This window comes from Colius striatus, chromosome 1 (assembly GCF_028858725.1).
Source record: "Colius striatus isolate bColStr4 chromosome 1, bColStr4.1.hap1, whole genome shotgun sequence".
In the NCBI taxonomy this organism is placed as follows: domain Eukaryota; kingdom Metazoa; phylum Chordata; class Aves; order Coliiformes; family Coliidae; genus Colius; species Colius striatus.
In genome coordinates, this window is record NC_084759.1 from 17,085,606 (window position 1) to 17,103,366 (window position 17,761).

Below are 17,761 nucleotides of genomic sequence, written 5' to 3' on the forward strand. Positions count from 1 at the left end.
AGGCTGGATATGAGGAGAAATTTCTTTACTGAAAGGTTTGTCAGGCATTGGAACAGGCTGCCCAGGGAGGTGGTGGAGTCACCATCCCTGGAGGTGTTTTATCTATGAGACGTAATTTGTCTTTTACTTTCTTTCTTGAAAGAAAGCTAGCAGTTAGCAAAGGTTCCTATTGAGAAGAACAAAATAAAGGAAAGAGGTAGCAATCTGCCTTTAAATGCAGATTGTGGAAGTAATCCTTGTGATAAAATGGGTAGCTAACTTCTGTATAACTACCATTACGCAAAACTTCTCCAGAAAAACTAATGTGGTAGGCATACGTAATCTAGAAAACTGCAACTTTTCTTCTGTTCTTCTTACATGACTTCTGTCTATGCATAGTTTTGATTTGACAAGAGGTCTAGTCCAAGAGTTGAAATCAGCTTTTAATTTTGTTGCCTTGTTGGCTTCACAAATGATCTGTGGCAATCAGTGCAAAGACTTCCATTGGCTTTATTGGCCATTAGATCAATCTGTGTCTCTAAATGCTGTATGTGTTAGTAATGCGGTACTCTGTTGAGAGCAATTATTCTTTCTTGACTTAATTATCACTTTACAAGGGAATTCAGAAATACTTTGGGTGCATTCAGTCGAATTTATAGTGTTTTTAGGAACAATAAGTTTTCATTTAACCATAGTTTTCAGTCACTAATTTGGTTTTTGTGTTATGTCACCATATGTTTGCCTAAAACGGCAGATCATAGAACAGTTTGGATGGAAAGGGACCTTGAAGATCATCTAATCTATAATCTAGTACTATGGTAATTTATCTCTATTCAACAGAGAGTTTAAGGTATGTAGTTTAAAAAGCTTTTCTAGAGGTATTTTATAGCTGGTTTTTTCCCCCTGTTCCAATATTGTCATAATCTTGAAGCAGTAGCTTGGTTACTTAAATTAAGACAAGACTTCTGTCTCTGTAAACTCCCAGTGTTTGGTTTCCTATTCTTTTGTAAAGCCATTTCTAGAAATGTTTAGGTAAAAACATTTGTTACCTTGATAAAACAGATGATTAGTTGTTTATCTGCTTAGTAATGAATGTTCCTTAGGAAAAGTTTTTTTCCCCAAAAAGGTTTTTCATGTTTAAAACAGAAATTATTACTTCTCTGCTGGGAGAGAATGAATGCAGCTCTGAGGAGGCAGCAGGGAAATGCAAAACAGCTCATATGTGTAACCAGTTGCAACCTTTTTGTTCTTTCTTTAGGAATACGGAACACTTTATATTCAGGAATACAAGAAAAAGAGCAAAGTGGAGTCAAGTACATGCAGCAGCTTCATGGGCTTAAAGGATCATCTGGGGCATGACTTAGGCCACCTTTACGTGGGGAGCACTGGCACACAAATAAATGCAATTGTACCCTGGTCAATGGCGGAGAAGCCAACGATGGATAAGGTTAATTCTAGGAAAGAAGATGTAGACAAGGAGGTATCTGAAGAGACTTCTGGAAGCTCCAGCTGTGACTCTGAAGAAAGCACTAATTCTGATAATGATTCTGAGAGACTGAACAATTCTGCATCCAAATCACTGTTATTGCCTAAGACTCACCGACAGCTGTGCCGATCTCCTTGCTTAGAGCCTCATATACTAAAAAGAAATGAAATCTTGCAAGACTTTAGGATAGAAGAGGCTCAGATAGTATCTAAGGAAGTCAAAAAGCCCCCTGATGTGGTGAAAGAATATCAAACCAAACTGGAGTTTGCACTTAAGTTGGGTTACTCTGAGGAGCAGGTTCAACTTGTACTAAATAAACTTGGTACTGATGCTTTAATAAATGATATTTTGGGAGAACTTGTCAAACTTGGGAATAAAACTGAGACTGATCAGACAACTAATACTAACACTAGTGTAATGCGGGAAGCGTCTTCCATAGAGTCTCAGAGGTCCGAGTCTCCGCTGCAGGAGGATGTGACGGAGGATGGTGACAACCTGAGACCAATAGTTATTGATGGCAGCAATGTTGCAATGAGGTATGTGACTATGAAGCTTTTGCTTTTGTATTTAAATGGAAACAGAATGACCTCGTCCCATTAAAGCACTGATGTTTGGTATAATTAACTCAAACTGTACGCAGGTTCTCTTGTGAGCACCTTCATTGACCACACAGTGTGTCAAGCTTGTAATCCGGCTAGAGGTCTGTAAGAGTTCAGTGGTTTGGCAAAGGATGTCGCTTAGGTTCATGGCAGTCTCCCTTCGTAGGCAGCTATCAGGTCTCTCTTTCCCACTACCAGTCTAGTACTTACTTAATTTTAGGTAGGCACTATTGCTATGAGAAATGGCAGTATCCAGTTACATACAGGAGGCTAAAGCAAATGTAAGGTTCCTTAAGATCATAAAATACTGATTTGGAATTAAGTGGCTCAAGGGATACTTTTCCTTGGTAGATTATTCTGTGATAACTGGTCTGTCTGTAAAATTGGTCATAGAATCTCAAGGGCTGGAAGGGTCCTCAAAAGATCATCTAGTCCAACCCCCCTGCCAGAGCAGGCCACCTAGAGTAGGACACACACGAACTCGTCCAGGTGAGTTTTGAATGTCCCCAGAGAAGGAGACTCCACAATCCATCTGGGCAGCCTGTTCCAATGCTCTCTCACCCTTACAGTGAAGAAATTCTTCCTTGCATTTCTTTGGAACCTCTTATGTTCCAGCTTATACCCATTGCCCCTTGTCCTATCATTGGCCATCACTGAGAACAGCCTGGCTCCGTCCTCCTGACACTCACCCTTTATATATTTGTAAACATTAATGAGATCACTCCTCAGTCTCCTTCAAACTAAAGAGCCCCAACTCCCTCATCCTTTCATCCTAAGGGAGGTGGCTCTACACCCTTCATTGTCTTTGTGGCCTTGTGCTGAACTCTCTCCAGCAGCTCCCTGTCCTTCTTGAACTGAGGGGCTCAGAGAACACAGTATTCCAGATGTGGTCTCACAAGGCCAAAGTAGAAGGGCAGGAGAACCTCTCTCAGCCTAATCACCACACTCCTAATACACCCCAGGATGCCATTGGCCTTCTTGGCCACGAGGGCACATTGCTGACTCATGCTCACCCTGCTGTCCACCAAGACCCCCAGGTCCCTTTCCCCTACACCATACTCTAACAGTTCATTCCCCAACCTATACTGGTACGTGGGGTTCTTCTTTCCCAGATGCAAGACTCTACACTTGCCCTTGTTGAGTTTCATTAGATTTCTCCCTGCCCAACCCTCCAGCCTGTCCAGGTCTCATTGAATGGCAGCACAGCCTTCTGGTGTCTCAGCCACTCCCCCTAGTTTAGTATCATCAGCAAACTTGCTGACAGTGCCCTCTGTTCCCTCATCAAGGTCATTAATAATTAGCTTGAACAGCACCCGTCCCAGCACCGACCTCTGACGGACTCTACTAGATACAGGCCTCCAGCGAGACCCTGCCCCATTGACCACAACTCTCTGCCTTCTTCCCTTCAACCAGTTAACAATTCCCCTCACTACCTGACCATCCAGCCCACACCTTCTCAGTTTTGCTGTGAGGACGCTGTGGGAGACAGTGTCAGATGCTTTACTGAAATCCAGATAAACCACATCCAGTGCACTACCACCATCTGTCCACCTGCTTACATCTTCATAAAAGGCTATCAGGTTGGTCAGATCCAACTTCCCCTTGGTAAAGCCATGTTGACTGCTCCTAATGAGCCTCTTGTCCTTTAAATGCCTGGAGACAGTACCCAGGATAAGTCATTCCATCACCTTTCCAGGGATGGAGGTGAGGCTGACTGGTCTGTAGTTCCCCGGCTCCTCCTTCTTACCCTTTTTGAAGACTGGAGTGACATTTGCTCTCCTCCAGTCCTCAGGCACCTCGTCTGTTCTCCATGAATTACTGGTCCTGGTTGTCAGATTTGGAATTAGGTTTTGTTGCCATTTAGACTTTCACTTACATGCCCATACATCTACCTATAGCATTCACCCATCCTGGCCCTGGTAATGTAGGTACGTAGCAAGAAGCTTATCTGTGGCAAGGTGACAGTTCATCGATGGTTAGAGGGAGAAGGAAATGGCAGAGAGACATGATGAGAGATCAGGGGCTTGCAACTGTATAAATAATTAAATGACAAATTGATTAGTAACCAATTGAGTAACTCATGAGGATTATCTGATTACTAACACCATGGTTTAGAAAGTCAGTTTTAGTCTTCTGGCAACCTGATGTGATTTTCATTAGCTTAGTACCAAAAGTTCATGCAAGATGTTTCTGGGCTCAGGGCCCAGGTTTTTTTTCGCTCCTAGTCAAGTCAATTACCTTTAAATGAGGCTTTTAAAAATGAAATTTAAATAGTTATCTTATTTACACCAATATGATAGGTTTTGCTCATTTAAGTAGATGTGTTAGCTCATGAAGCAAGGATGGACTATTCCTGTGAATGATGTGTCATTCCTAATCTTTTTGTTCCATTGGAGCTATAAAGGAATTAAGTTCATTTCAACAAACACTGTTCTGGTACTGAACCAAGAAGTTATCCAGAGACTTCTAAAATGGGTTTGGATTGTATTTCACATAAATCCCAAAAATTGTGTGTTAGCTAGTTAGCACAGCTCAAACTCAAAGAGTAGACTTAGTTTCAACTTCTCCCACAAGCTGCGCTGAACACATTCCAGAAGTAGCTCCAGATCACTTTTACTTAATATTTATTCAGCTATTAGTGTAAATATTTAGGGGCTGCCTTCCTATGCTCAATTTACTTTCTTGACCACCTACATAAAATGAGCCGAACGCATGCTATGCATGCTACAGAGCCTTGAAACACATTAGATCTATTAATATAACAATCTTACTGTCCAAGAATCACGTTAACAGGTCTTTACTTGTTTTCTACCAAATTTAATCACAGAATCATTCAATTTGGAAGAGACCTCTGGAATCTTTTAGTCCAGTCACCTGCACAGAGCAAGGACAATTCAAGGCCGTGTTAAGTTGGGTTTCAGATGTCTCCAAGGAAGGAGACTCGACACACATTCTCAGGGCTGATGTTTGAATGCCCTCACTGTAAAAAGGTTTTAATGTTTTATGTTTAAACAACATTTCTTCTCTTCCAGTTTAGGCCCATTGCCACTTGTCCTGTTATTGGACACTGGTGAGAAGTCAGTTTATCCTCTTTATTCCCTTCCATTGGGTATTTATACACACAGATAAGATTCCTCAGAGCCATCACTTCTCTAGTCCCAGCTCTTGGCCTCTCCTCGTATGGCAGATGTTCCAGAGACACATCAGCTTTTGATCTGCTTTTTCAGATTCCAGTTTTCCTAGAAATCAGTCCTTGATTATGAAAGCCAATCCCTTTTTTGTAAAAGATTGGTTTCTGTTGTTGACACCAGCTGTGCAGCCAATTTTTAGTACTTGAAAGATTTCAGCTTTCATGTGTGAAAAAACAATGTTCAAAGCAGGGGGGAAGATAGTCTCCTGCACTTAAAATAATCCTGTTGAAATTCTTCTAGCTAAATGTCCTGTTACAAGTATAACCTCTAAAACTGGCACAGTCTCTTCTCTCCTTTCCTCTTTGTGTTTCCAAGCTGTGACCAGTGAGTTCCCTTTGGAGCTGCTAAAGGGAAGTGAGCCTGTGCCCTACACAAGACTGAGGTGCTGAGGGTGCTGAGGTTTAGTGATGGCCTTGGCAGTGTTAGGTTAGTGGTTGGACTCGATGATCTTAAAAGTCTTTTCCAATCTAATGAGTGATTCTATGATTCTAAGAGAGATTCTTGGGAGCTCTCATATGTTCTCTCAGAAGTTGCAGACTGATTCTTACTCCCTTATTGTAGTAAGCTTATTTGATGATGTAATTTACTATTAGAATTATTCTAGATAAGAACTGCTAATTTTCCTTTAAAGGATGTATTTGATGGAGAGGGAGGTTTTGTAGAGAAGGTTGAGGTGAGTGATGTCCAACAATACAAGTAGGATGAGACAGCTATCTTCTTCTGGAAGGACCAAACACTGTATGCTACCTTGTCTCTCCATTCCATGACTAGTTACAGATGCAGTTTCACAAAACATCTGAGTGACACAGAAAGACTTACTTTCAGCCTCATCTCCATCTCACCACCAAGGATCCTTTCCTACCTGCATCTAGTGACTGCACAGCTTCAAAGTGAGTTGATTCAGCTTCCTAATTCAGAGGAGACAAAAAAATCAGAAAGTATTATCTTTCCATTATACCTGTAAATGAAAGCTGATGTTTTTGTGGTTGGGAGAACAGCTAGGTCTGACAGAAAGGAAGACAGATGTGTCTAATGTGACTGGGTGTTCATATGCATGTCAACTGATGACGAATGGATTTGCAAGTTCCTTGAGGGCAGCACAGAACAAAGCTTGGCCCAGAACAACTTCATCTTGCCAGCCAGAGCCAGCCTGTGTGCTGATGTAGTCTGGTGATTACTCCTGTTCCACACAAGCTGTTTTAGCAAACTGGAGTTAAAAAAACCCAACCCTCTTAATTTTTCTGCCTTTTGGTAATGCTTGGAAAGCTTTTCTTATACTTTGAGATGGCATTGCTTGTCCCTTATGCCTTAAACTGGACACAGTTGACCAGATGCATCTTGTGTATTTAAAGTTTAAAGTTTCAATTTTGACTAAAGATTATGAATTGGTTAAAGTTTTAAAAGCGAAGCAAAATCCCTCTTTCAACTGAAGTGCAGAAAGGTGGCTTTTGCAGGCTGACTTGAAGAATTGCCATTTAGTTTCTATGGGATACTTAAAATCTGGTCTTATACTTTCATTATTTTAGCTTTCATTATTCTAGCTTTCATGATGTTGACCTAATCTTTTCCCAGAAAAGGAAAGATGACTACACATTTAAGCTGAACACAAACAAAGTCTTTTGTTAGAGCCCTCTTACAGATGAAACCGATTTATGTGTGTGTGTGTAAACTTAAAATCAGAGCTGAACAGCAAATTAGATAATCCTCTAGAGCAGCTGTGGAGCTCCTGATAGATACTTCACCCAGCAGAGTGAGGCTTGACAAAGAGATAGGACCCAGGATTCAGTTGTTCCATACATGAGTAGTGACCTATGTTACTTTTCCAGAGAACTGTATAGCTCTAACCCTGCTTCATAAGGTAGATGATGATGTTGTCATGCAAAGGCAATTTTTCATTGACATAACAATGCACTCAGGACCTTTTTTTAATGTAAACTGCTCAGCATAGATACTACACAGGTAACAGATTTCAGTCAAGAGTCGTTCCATATCCCTGTGTGATGAGGTTTAAGCTACATTAAATTTTCCCTTTACATAACCAAGGTAGGCAAAAGAAGGTGATCTCTGCCGATCTAGCAACAGCATATTGTCAGCTATTCACCCCTATATCTCTCTGTACTCCACTATATTCTTGGACATGCTCTTTGTGCATCCCTTACTTCCTCAGCTGAGCCTTCGTAGTCTGGCATGAAGGCAAGAGGCAGCAGAGGCAAGGTTTTGAGGTTCTCTTTTGCCCCTTCATTTAAGACTTCCCTTTACTACTGAGGTTGAGAGAGAGGATGTTTCTTCTGAAGAGAGACTACTGAGGTTGAGGGAGAGGTTGTTTCTTCTGAAGAGAGAAATACGCTGCAGCATGTTCACACAGCCCTTTTCCTTTGCTTGCCATTTTCAAGGATTAAGGTTGGGATGCTGAAAATTGCCTAAAATTGGTTACTGCTATGATATGTCTCTTTGCTGCAATCAAAGTCAGGCTTTTGCCACTGAGAAGTAAGGAATAAGGAATAGAGTTGTTAGTTACAAAGGCAGTGGGAGAATATTATTTGGTTTATTCATTTGCTTCAGTTTCATACTTGTTAGTTTTTCCTGGCTACCCCAAGTCCCTTCTGACTTTCTTTACTAACAGCGAAAATAATGAGTTTCAAATTTTACATAAATGAACTTTGTTGAAAACATAGGCAAAAAATAATTCTCCTGTACTTACAGAGAACACAATATGAATACAACAAACTTCCAGGATTATATAGGCAAAAAAGCTGAAGTATTTTGATCATGTGCCATGTAGGCTTGCAGATTCAAATAAATTAAACTTGTTTTGAGCAATTGGATTCTTCTGAAAACTTAACTCTTAGGATTCTTAATCCATAGAGATGATGTGCTTCAGTTTCCACTTTTGGAAAGCCTTGGCCTGTATATTTAAATGGTGCTTGATGGTACTTCAATGCAAAAGGGAAAAACACAGTGCAAGTAACCATTGCATATGTATTTTTGTGAGAGGAAGCAGCTGATTTGGGGTGGTTTGTTTTGTTTGGGTTTGGTGGTGGGGTTTTTTTGTTAAATGTGCTCTCACTTAAGACAGATATTTTATGATGTTCTTAAAGCTTTCATACCCAGCCATCCTACCAGCTGTGGATGCCCTAGGTGCTTGGTGGCATCAAAAACATACAAACAGATGCCAGTGCCATTCAGGACTGGCATTCAGCTGGAGAAAGTGTGAGATACCACAACGTTCCTAAGCAGCATCAGGCATCTCATGTTTAGGCAACTGAGTCTTGTCCCCATGTGTTTACCATGAGGCTTTTGGCTGTAGTCAAAGGTTGGCTAATGCCCTGACTACATAGAAGGTTTCTCACAACTGCAAATCTTGTCAGCCAAAGAATGGCTTGACTGTCTTAACTATGCCATCTGTAGTTTTCATGTGGTAATGTAATTGCATATCTGTTTTAACACACTAACAATTTAGCTGTGTAGCCTCTTCTCAGACTCGGTGTTGCTAAGCTTGAGAGACACAATTATATCTTGGTACCTTGATTCAGATGTTCACCTTTTGGTGTCACTGGCTGCCTATTTTATTAGGTCATTGTGAGAAGTCCCTTTAAGGAATAGATAAAAATATTTTTCAAACACGTAACGATCATGCAGATAGGAGCTTGTCACTGGCAGCTTTGAGTATAACTTCTCTTTGCCTGTTTTGACCTCAGAGTGCTGAGTGTGTGACTCATGCTTGTGTGTGGCTGACTGCGCCTACTCATAGAGTGCCCTAGCCATGGACACCCTACAGACAGAAGATGTTTTGAGACAGCTATTTTTCCTTCAGAGGCTTCAAAGCATTGGAGTACTTTATCATAGACTAATGAAAAACAACCACTTGGGAACTGTTTCGTTCACTTCATGTTGGCACTGAAATATATAAGGAAGAAATGCAGGACTTACAGAAAGCCTGGGTTAATGAGAAATGCTTTGGGGCAAATTATTGCTGTGATGAAGACATTTTTAAAGCTTAAAAAAAAAATAATAGGGATGAAGCTAATGAGAAAACCTAGCTGCCAGACTAATGAGTCACTAATGTGATACAGGGTGGAAATTCTTATCTTTCTGTGCTATGGACGGAACACTGTTTTTCTTCTGTGACATGATAGAAGAAAATTATTTGGTAACTCTGCAAATCTGCCAGGCAGATCTGTATTTTAGTGTTATTCTCCCTGCTTTTAATCAATCTGCTTTTACTTGGTAAGTATCTTGATATGTCCAAGTTTCAGTTGTGTAAAAGTCTGTACGTGTATTGCAACAGACATTGTTGTAGACTTTAGCTTTAACGTCTCTGAGAGCTCCCTGTTGCCTTGAATATTGTGTTAGAGCATTCCAGAAGCCTTGCTGCTTCTGTAAGTAGTCAGTGTTTTAGGAGGGCATACCACAACTCTTTCCAAAACAGTCACTTGAAAATCTAGTTTAGGGGTAACAGAGAAACTTAGTATGTTCTCATCAAGTGTTTTAACCACATTCTTCTAACTTTCCTAAGCCTAGAAAATACTTGATTGATTTTTGCTCAGGAAGTGTTATACTGGGGTTTTTTTTGTCATTTAAAAAGCCCGTACAGCTATCAACAAGCCAAATTTAAAAGTGACAATAGAAAGAATCATTTCTACTTGGTATGAAAGAGAAATAGACACTTCTTAAAGAATATACTTTACCCTCTTTCAACTAAGGGTGGTAGGTTAACCATAGTCAGCAAGCTGAAGCAAAGCAATGCCTCACTCAGGGCTATGGCTGTCATCCTTGCCGCCCTGAGCTTTCACATGCTTTTAGTGACTGGGAAGAGATTTTTAAAAGAAAGTTTCTTGACAAAGGATTACAAACTTTTTTTCTTTTTTTGTGCAACTAATCAGAAGGAAGAAAGTCAGAAGAAGCTACATGATTTCAAGCCTTTTCACCATATGATGTATCATAAAGCTGATGAGGCACAAAGATCTCAAAAAGGAGAGCATCAAATCTGCATGACAACAAAACAGAAGAAAAGAACAAATTTTAATTGCACATCTTTTCACAGACTTTCTCACTAATCATTTAAATTTCTTGAAATTTGTATCCACTCAGATACCAGCTTAGGCATGTGTCTGAAAAAGAGCAGGAAAAAGAAGTGAAGATTTGTAAGAGCTATAAATCCACACTCTGCAGTGCAGAAGAGCTAGCATGCATTCTAATGCATTTCCCGTTTCTGGTGTGTAGAGTTTTAAATGTATTTAAAATTTATGTTCTGGATGAAATAATCTATATTAGACAAGAGAAGACTAAAGAGATGAACTGCCTAGTCCTCTCTCTGCCTTTAAAAATGTGGCTTGAGTTCCAGGCTAGTGGAAGGCAGTAGGCAAGAGCATCCTTTTTTTTTTTTTCAGAGGCCAGGATTTTGTTCCAGAAATGATTTCTCAGACGTAGGGAAGAAACATACTGTTACTAAAATATAGTCTGACAAAACACTTGTTCGCTGGCAGGAGTGAAAAGTGATTTTTATCCATTTGAAACCATGGAGATTGTTTAGAGTAATAATATTCACTGGGATTTAGTAGCTGGAGCAAGCCCTTCCCAATTGTTTTACAATGGATTGCAATATGTTTATGGTTGCACGTGACCTGCTGATAGCATGAACAGTAGCTTCGTGTATCAGGCTTTGCAAAGGAGGCCTTATGGCTGCCCACAGGGTACTGAATGTGCACCAAGTGTCCTGGTTTTATGTTGTCACAGGGAGATGTGATTAGACTTGCTGTGCCTGCAAATACTGTTGGCCATTTTTTCTGTGCATGTATGTTTTAAATGTGACATATTTGTGTATGGTTTGGTTTCCCAACCCTGGGAAGTTATGAAATACACAAAGCTACCACTCTTTCAGCCAAACAAGCACAAGAATAATTGTATAGTATAGAACGGTGGCTAGAAAAAAAAAAGATATTGCTGTGTGTTTTGTTATTACAGTGTTATTGCAATGCAATAGTGTGCTACGTGATACTATCATACAGAACATTAGATGAGGAGGTAGTACAGTTCATCACTTCAGTCCACATAATGGTAGTGGGGTTTTTTCTTTTTGTTTTTTTGGGGGTTTTTTTTCCCTTTTGTTTGGAGGCTTTGACCTTCAACACAGCCACTGCTGAGGATGATGCCTTGTGAGAGGTGTTACCTGTGACTCATTCTCTCTCAGCACCTAGACACAGCTGCACATCAACACCAACTCCGTCACAGGCTTCTGGAAATCTGAATGTTGTTTCAGAGTTATTCTCGCTTTTACTGTGGCATGTCATCCATTGCACAATTACTCAGGCTCCATTAGAGTATCAGGAAGTGTGCAGTAGTGCCATGTTTTAGAAAGCTGAAATAGTAGGTATTTTTAAGTGGTTCTACTAAAAAAGAAAAAAAAAAGAGTTTAAAAATAATTTTCTGATGTTTTTATTTACCTCAAGACATGCAAGTAGGAGGAACCAATAGGATTGCTGTGGCTATCCATCATCATATCGTTCCCTTCATAAATCACTCCACTCTGAAAGATTTGTCTTTTACCTTTCTGGAAAGTAGATTGTAGCATATCTACTGTGCACAAGCGGCCAGCCAAGCGAAAGGTATTGACTTGCTGCCATGCCCCTGTATTTATTCTGCTACAAAGAGCTGTGGGGTAGGGAGAGACTTCACAAAAGTTGCTCATCCCCTCCTGAGCTTGGAGAACGCAGACAGGCCCCAGAGGAGCTGTCTGACTTGTTCTGCAAAGTGCCCATTGAGAAGATCCCGAAATCCATGGGCAGACTGTCCCATTGATCAGTTAGAAAATATTTTTCTATTACATTCAATAACTCTTGCTTGTGTTAGGTAAGAACTTTTCTGTGCTTCCCCAGTGGGACTATAGTGGGTCACCCACTGCTCCCCCCACCAGCTGATCAGGGGAGAAAACAGAAGTAACCAGGAGCAGGAAAGCTCAGGGGTCAAAATAATGTCAGAGAAATCACTCAACAAGTACAGTTGCATTGCAAACACTCAGCTTGGGGAATTTGCCTTAATTTATAGCCAGTTAACAGAAATATTTAATTGCTGATGCAAAAAAGTCAAAAATTAAAATAGTGAGAGGGAAAACTATCTCTCCTTTTCCCAGGCTCTCTTCACTCCAAACACTATCCTCCTTGCTTCCTCATCACAACCTCATTCCAGACGCGTCTCCTGCATTTTGTCGTGGCTGCAGGTGACACTGACACTCTTCAGAGAGGCAATGCAGGGAGTTGGGATCAACATATAGTAGTTTTTTCCTGCTGCTCCTTCATTCTTGGCACATTGCTTGTTCTCCCAAGGCTGCAAGTCTCTCACAAACTCCTCATGGAGCACTTTATCTTCCTCTAGTGTTCCCTCTTTCCCTTCCATTGTGGAGCCTGCTAAAGCTGGGCATGCCTGACATGGGGCAGCCACTGGCCTTTTTCCATGGAGGCCACCCTGTGGCCTTATGTCACCAGAACTCCTCCATGGACACTTCGTGGTTGATCACTGTCCTCTATTTTTATTACCTCCTGTGTATTGAAGATCATTTCGTGTCTCCACAGGCTGCCTTTTTCCTCAAAATTAACTAAATGCACTTCCTTCAGTCTTTCCCCATAGGTCTCATTTCATTTACTTTTGGATTCTTTCCAGCTCATCTGTGTCTTTTGTAATATGTCATGCCCGAAACTGGATGTAGTTGGCTGAGGACTCATCTGCCTTTAGAAGATGACATAATTGCGTCTCTTGCCCTACCTCAGACAGTTGTTGCATAACAGACACACATCTTTGTTTCGCTTGTGTCTGATCTGTTTCTGCTCAACTGACTCTCCACAGCTTTTTTAATACCCAATTAATTTCTCCTGAAGTGCAGTACTAAGCAAATTCTCATTTTGTTCATGTTGATTTTGGACAGTCTCTCCAGTTTGCCTGTCTGTCCTGCAGGGTATCTGCTATCTCTTTGGGCTTGGAGACCACCTCCTCTCTCTCTCCCTGTTCAGATGGGACCTCACAGAGCTCCTGCAGAGGGAATCTGCTGTCTCTTCCCCTGCTTTCCCGCATGCTGGTGCTCACTACTCATCTGCTGGTATTTCTTGAACATGTGGCACTCTTCCATGTTGGTGTTTCAGCCCTTCTGCTTTTCCTCATCAAGTCTCTGTGGTTGCTGTTATATCTCATACATTTTGTTGGGATATTTAACACTCCCTTACTTGTCAGATCTGTGTACAGATGCTAAAAATGTTTGGCAGGTTTAGTATCCTTCTTCCACATAATTTTGGAAGCAATGGCAATGTTTTGGCAAGGCTCAGAGCGACTCCCACCTGCCTTTATAAAGCACAGAGCAAGTGAAGAGCATGGCCGTGTGTTTTGCTGTGCTCTGTTTACAGACATGGAAAAGCAAAGTCATATAATAAGGAATCGTAATGTGTGTTTCAGCCACGGGAACAAAGAAGTATTTTCTTGTCGAGGAATCAAGTTGGCAGTAGACTGGTTTCTGGAAAGAGGCCACAAGGATGTTACTGTGTTTGTGCCAGCGTGGAGAAAAGAACAGTCAAGACCTGATGCTCTTATCACAGGTAAGCTCTGTTCCAGGCACACTGTTTTGTTTGATGCTTTGCATATAATGGGTACTACTGCTCAAACGACCGAATCTTTACGAATTGAAGTCTAGAATAGAAAGTAGCTTTGGTGCGGTGGCTTCATTGTGGTCTTTGGGAAGGAAAAAGACAAAGCAAATGCCCTCTCTAAGTCCTCCTTCTCTGCTCACCTGATAAATTTTCCATTTATATCGAAGAATGTAGTTGCCATTTTTAAAATCTGTTCCAACCATGTGGCACTAACAACAGAGAGGTTTGAAGGCAGTGGTGTGCTGTGGGACCTTTCTAGTGGCGAGCAGATTCTGCTAGGCTGAGGTGTCTGCCCGTCCCCTGCTGTCAGTCTCTGCCCATGTACAGGGTTATGGCACTTATCCTGGCAGAAAGGGGATGCTTCCCTTTTCCAGCATTACCGTTAACAAGGGAGACAGCTTTTGATTTTGATTGTGCTCATCTAGAAAAGAAAAATGGTGTAGAGGTATTTATTTCTTGATCAAATTAAATGGGGTTTTATTTTTTTTAAACATGGCCTCTTTTAAAGTCAGGAGGAAGCATCTGAGAGTACTAGCTATGGCCTCTGAAAGAATATGGCAGCCTGTTGTGATTACCACAAGCCTTTTCAAGTGTCTGCAAGGATCTTCACAACACTTTATTTCATTTATTATGAATTTGCTACTAGGACATATCATGTTGATGCAAGAAGATGTTTGGAAAGCTACTGTTCTCCCCTTATTGCAGGCAGTGTAGAGCCGTTCTCTTGAAGCCTTTCTCTTTCACTCTACTAGTAAGTAATAAAGATTTGGCTGTTTAGAAGTAAGTTTGACATCTACTAGAACTGTGGGTAGGGCTTGAAACCCCAAAAGGAACTCCTCAAGAAAGTAGCGAGACTTAGAATTGACCAGTTGTCCAGGAGTGAGAAATCGCTTTGCCATGTGTCATAATGGACCCTGAAAATGGAAGAAAAGTCAAAGCAGGTTATTGTGTCTTCTGTAAAAGAGGTTTTTCAGTTTTCTTATCCTGCGAAGTACATGGTGCTGACAGTCCATTTCCAGGGATGTGCACCTGAAATGTGTGGCCACCTGGAACTTTGAAAAAGTCTTAGATGACTAATGTGGGAATGGTTCTAGACTCTCTGTATTCGTGAGAAACTTCTCAGACTGAGCAACAGCTGCATCTGTCTTATTATTACCTGCCAGTCATCACATGGCAGACTTTTAAATTCTTTCTTGGGGAGGAAAAAAATCTCACCTTCCATCACACTCTTATTCATCATTTACCACGTGGCAGGGAGTGTGTGTGTGTGTGAATACAAAAAGGTTGGATTTCATTTGAAATCGTGTGCTTTTTCTGCTAAGCAGATAAATGCTTGTAGCAAATACAGTGCTTATATGTAGTATTAATGCTGTATTTCTTCTTGTTGGAGCCTTTTAATCTTTTTTTTCTAGATGGAGCATGTTCCCTGTCAAGTTTCTTGTGCTACAAAACAGTTATTTGAGATCTCAACCGTTATTAAGGACCATGACTCATATTCACTGCACAAGCATCTTCTGCTGGTTTAGGTGTTGCCTAGCTCTTTGTTCATTTTTCTTTCGTAGCTTGTCTGCTCTGAGGAGAATGACAGCTAGGGGAATCAACACAGGAGTTGTGTGTCTCAGCACTGGTACAGCCACCTTAGTAGCCCGAGTCCATCTTTCAAACCTCCTTGGGAGAAAGTGCTTTTGGATAGGTGATTGGCAGACTATGTAGGACAGGAAGGAATTACATCAAATGTTAGACATGCTTATTTAGCAGGATGAGAGAGAAATCTGTTTGGGTTTGATAAAGCCTTATATATGAATTTGTGAATCCTTCAAGGAAAGATAAGTTCTGATCTATTACTGGAGGTAAAATAAAAACCCAAAACAAAACTCAAAAGCACATTTGCTGTTGCTTGCAAGGTATCATGACATCAGAGGTTTTAGGGAATGCTGTTTCTGTTTGTGAAGAGCTTGAGTGTTTGTACAGAATGTGGGTTCTCTAGTCCTTGTGAGTACTAGTAGTAACCCATTGTCTCCATGGGCAGAGAATTTTATGAGACAATTCCATTAACGTGAGCTAGTAGAATGTTTTCCAAAGATGTTTCTTGCTGGGTATCACAAAGAAATGGAAGAGATCTGTGTTTACCAAGGAGCTCACCTACAGGAAACCCTTGGCTGTTCTTGAATGTAGCCCTCCTATTCACTGAAACATTTAGTAATGTTTAAAACCATCCCTCCACACAGAGGAGTTTTTCATAGGCATTTTGATAAGTACTGCATCTTCTGAACCAAAGCAACATGACAAGGTCTCCTGTGTTAGTCTTTGGGAAATGTTGTGGAAGGGGAGGTTTTTATGTGATTGAGGGGTTTTTTGAAAGTATTACCAGTTGGCTGCTGACTGTAACCCCAGATATCAAATATCAGACACTTTCTGCTGGACTGTAACCATTTAAGACACGCTTAGTCCTAAATACTTGGGTTTCCTCCCTCAAACCTAGTGTCTTTGGAGATTAAACAAATGTCTTTTTCTTTTCTGTTTTTTTTTTTTTTAACTTTTGGTTCTTACTCCTTGTAGATCAAGAAATCCTGCGTAAGTTAGAAAAGGAGAAGATTCTGGTGTTCACACCCTCGCGCCGAGTGCAAGGCAGAAGGGTGGTGTGCTATGATGACCGCTTTATAGTGAAGTTGGCCTTTGAGTCAGATGGCATCATTGTTTCTAATGATAACTACAGGGATCTAGCTAATGAAAAGCCTGAATGGAAGAAGTTCATAGATGAACGCTTGCTGATGTATTCATTTGTTAATGACAAGTAAGTAATTCCGTCTTTATATGTTCCACTAAAATAACTGAGGAAAAGACAGTTTGAAGACTTGTGTGAATTTCTTATCTTGCACCCAAATCCTTAGGTACATGTAGGAAAAGAGGACAAATAGTCAATCGTAGACTTGGTCTTCTGATTAAATGCACTCAAACTCTAGTTTGTGTTAGAGCTTTTCTATAACTGTATCCGTTTATGCTATGTTTTTACCTTTTTTGTTATATGCTGATGTATATGATATATTTGATGTGTGCTACAGTATCATATTCCAGTTCTCTTGATATGCTGAGACAGCAGTTCTGAGTGCCTGTAGTTAGACTCCTAAATCCTGGAGCCATAGAAAAGCCCACATTGGAACAAACCTCGGGAGGTCTCTATTTCAACTGTCTTCTTAGACTCATCTGTGCTAACTTCCTACGCTTGCATACAGATCAACTGGTAGCTTCTTGAAGTGCAAGGGACTCAGTACCCTGCCAGGCAAGCCCCTTGCCTGTGTACTGATGCAAGAGTCCTAGACGACCAGCACAGTTTTGCAAAGTTAGTTGTGTTTTAAGAAATCACTGCCCATATTGCTGCCCTTACTTTGCTGTAGGAAAAGGTTGTGTGCTGCAGAGCAGTCAGCTGAGCTAAACTGGAGGTGTCTGAGGCAGGCCAAGGGTGTCCACGCTCTGTTGCTGTGACTCCTCTCTTAGGCAATACCTGCAGCAGAAAGGTGGCCTTGCAAAACGGCTCTCAAATTACCCGGGCTGAAAAATGTCAGCATGGCAGGTTAGAGTGTAGGATACAGTCATGAGGTTCTTGGTCATTGCATAAGGAAGATTAAAAGACTTTTGATTCCATAATACTTTTTTTCCTGCTTTGTAGATTTATGCCTCCTGATGATCCTCTTGGCCGCCACGGTCCAAGTCTGGACAATTTTCTTAGGAAGAAGCCTATTGTGCCAGAACATAAGAAGCAACCGTGTCCATACGGTAATTGGATTTTACTCCTCAGTTTTCTGTACTGCTGGGACTGGGGCCCAAGCTCCTGCTTGATATTAACATTGCCAGAAATAGGAGTTTTTTAACTGAGGT

General features: G+C 41.0%; 1 protein-coding gene across 1 annotated transcript in view; it reads left to right on the plus strand.

Annotated features, from left to right (window-relative positions):
* The window catches only part of ZC3H12C (zinc finger CCCH-type containing 12C), a 45,761-nt gene that overhangs the window by 20,427 nt on the left and 7,573 nt on the right, over positions 1-17,761 (plus strand). The window contains exons 3-6 of the mRNA XM_061988567.1: positions 1,238-2,001; positions 13,695-13,834; positions 16,445-16,679; positions 17,553-17,659. Of these exons, the coding sequence (XP_061844551.1) occupies positions 1,238-2,001; positions 13,695-13,834; positions 16,445-16,679; positions 17,553-17,659 (1,246 nt within the window). The remainder of the gene's footprint in view (positions 1-1,237; positions 2,002-13,694; positions 13,835-16,444; positions 16,680-17,552; positions 17,660-17,761) is intronic.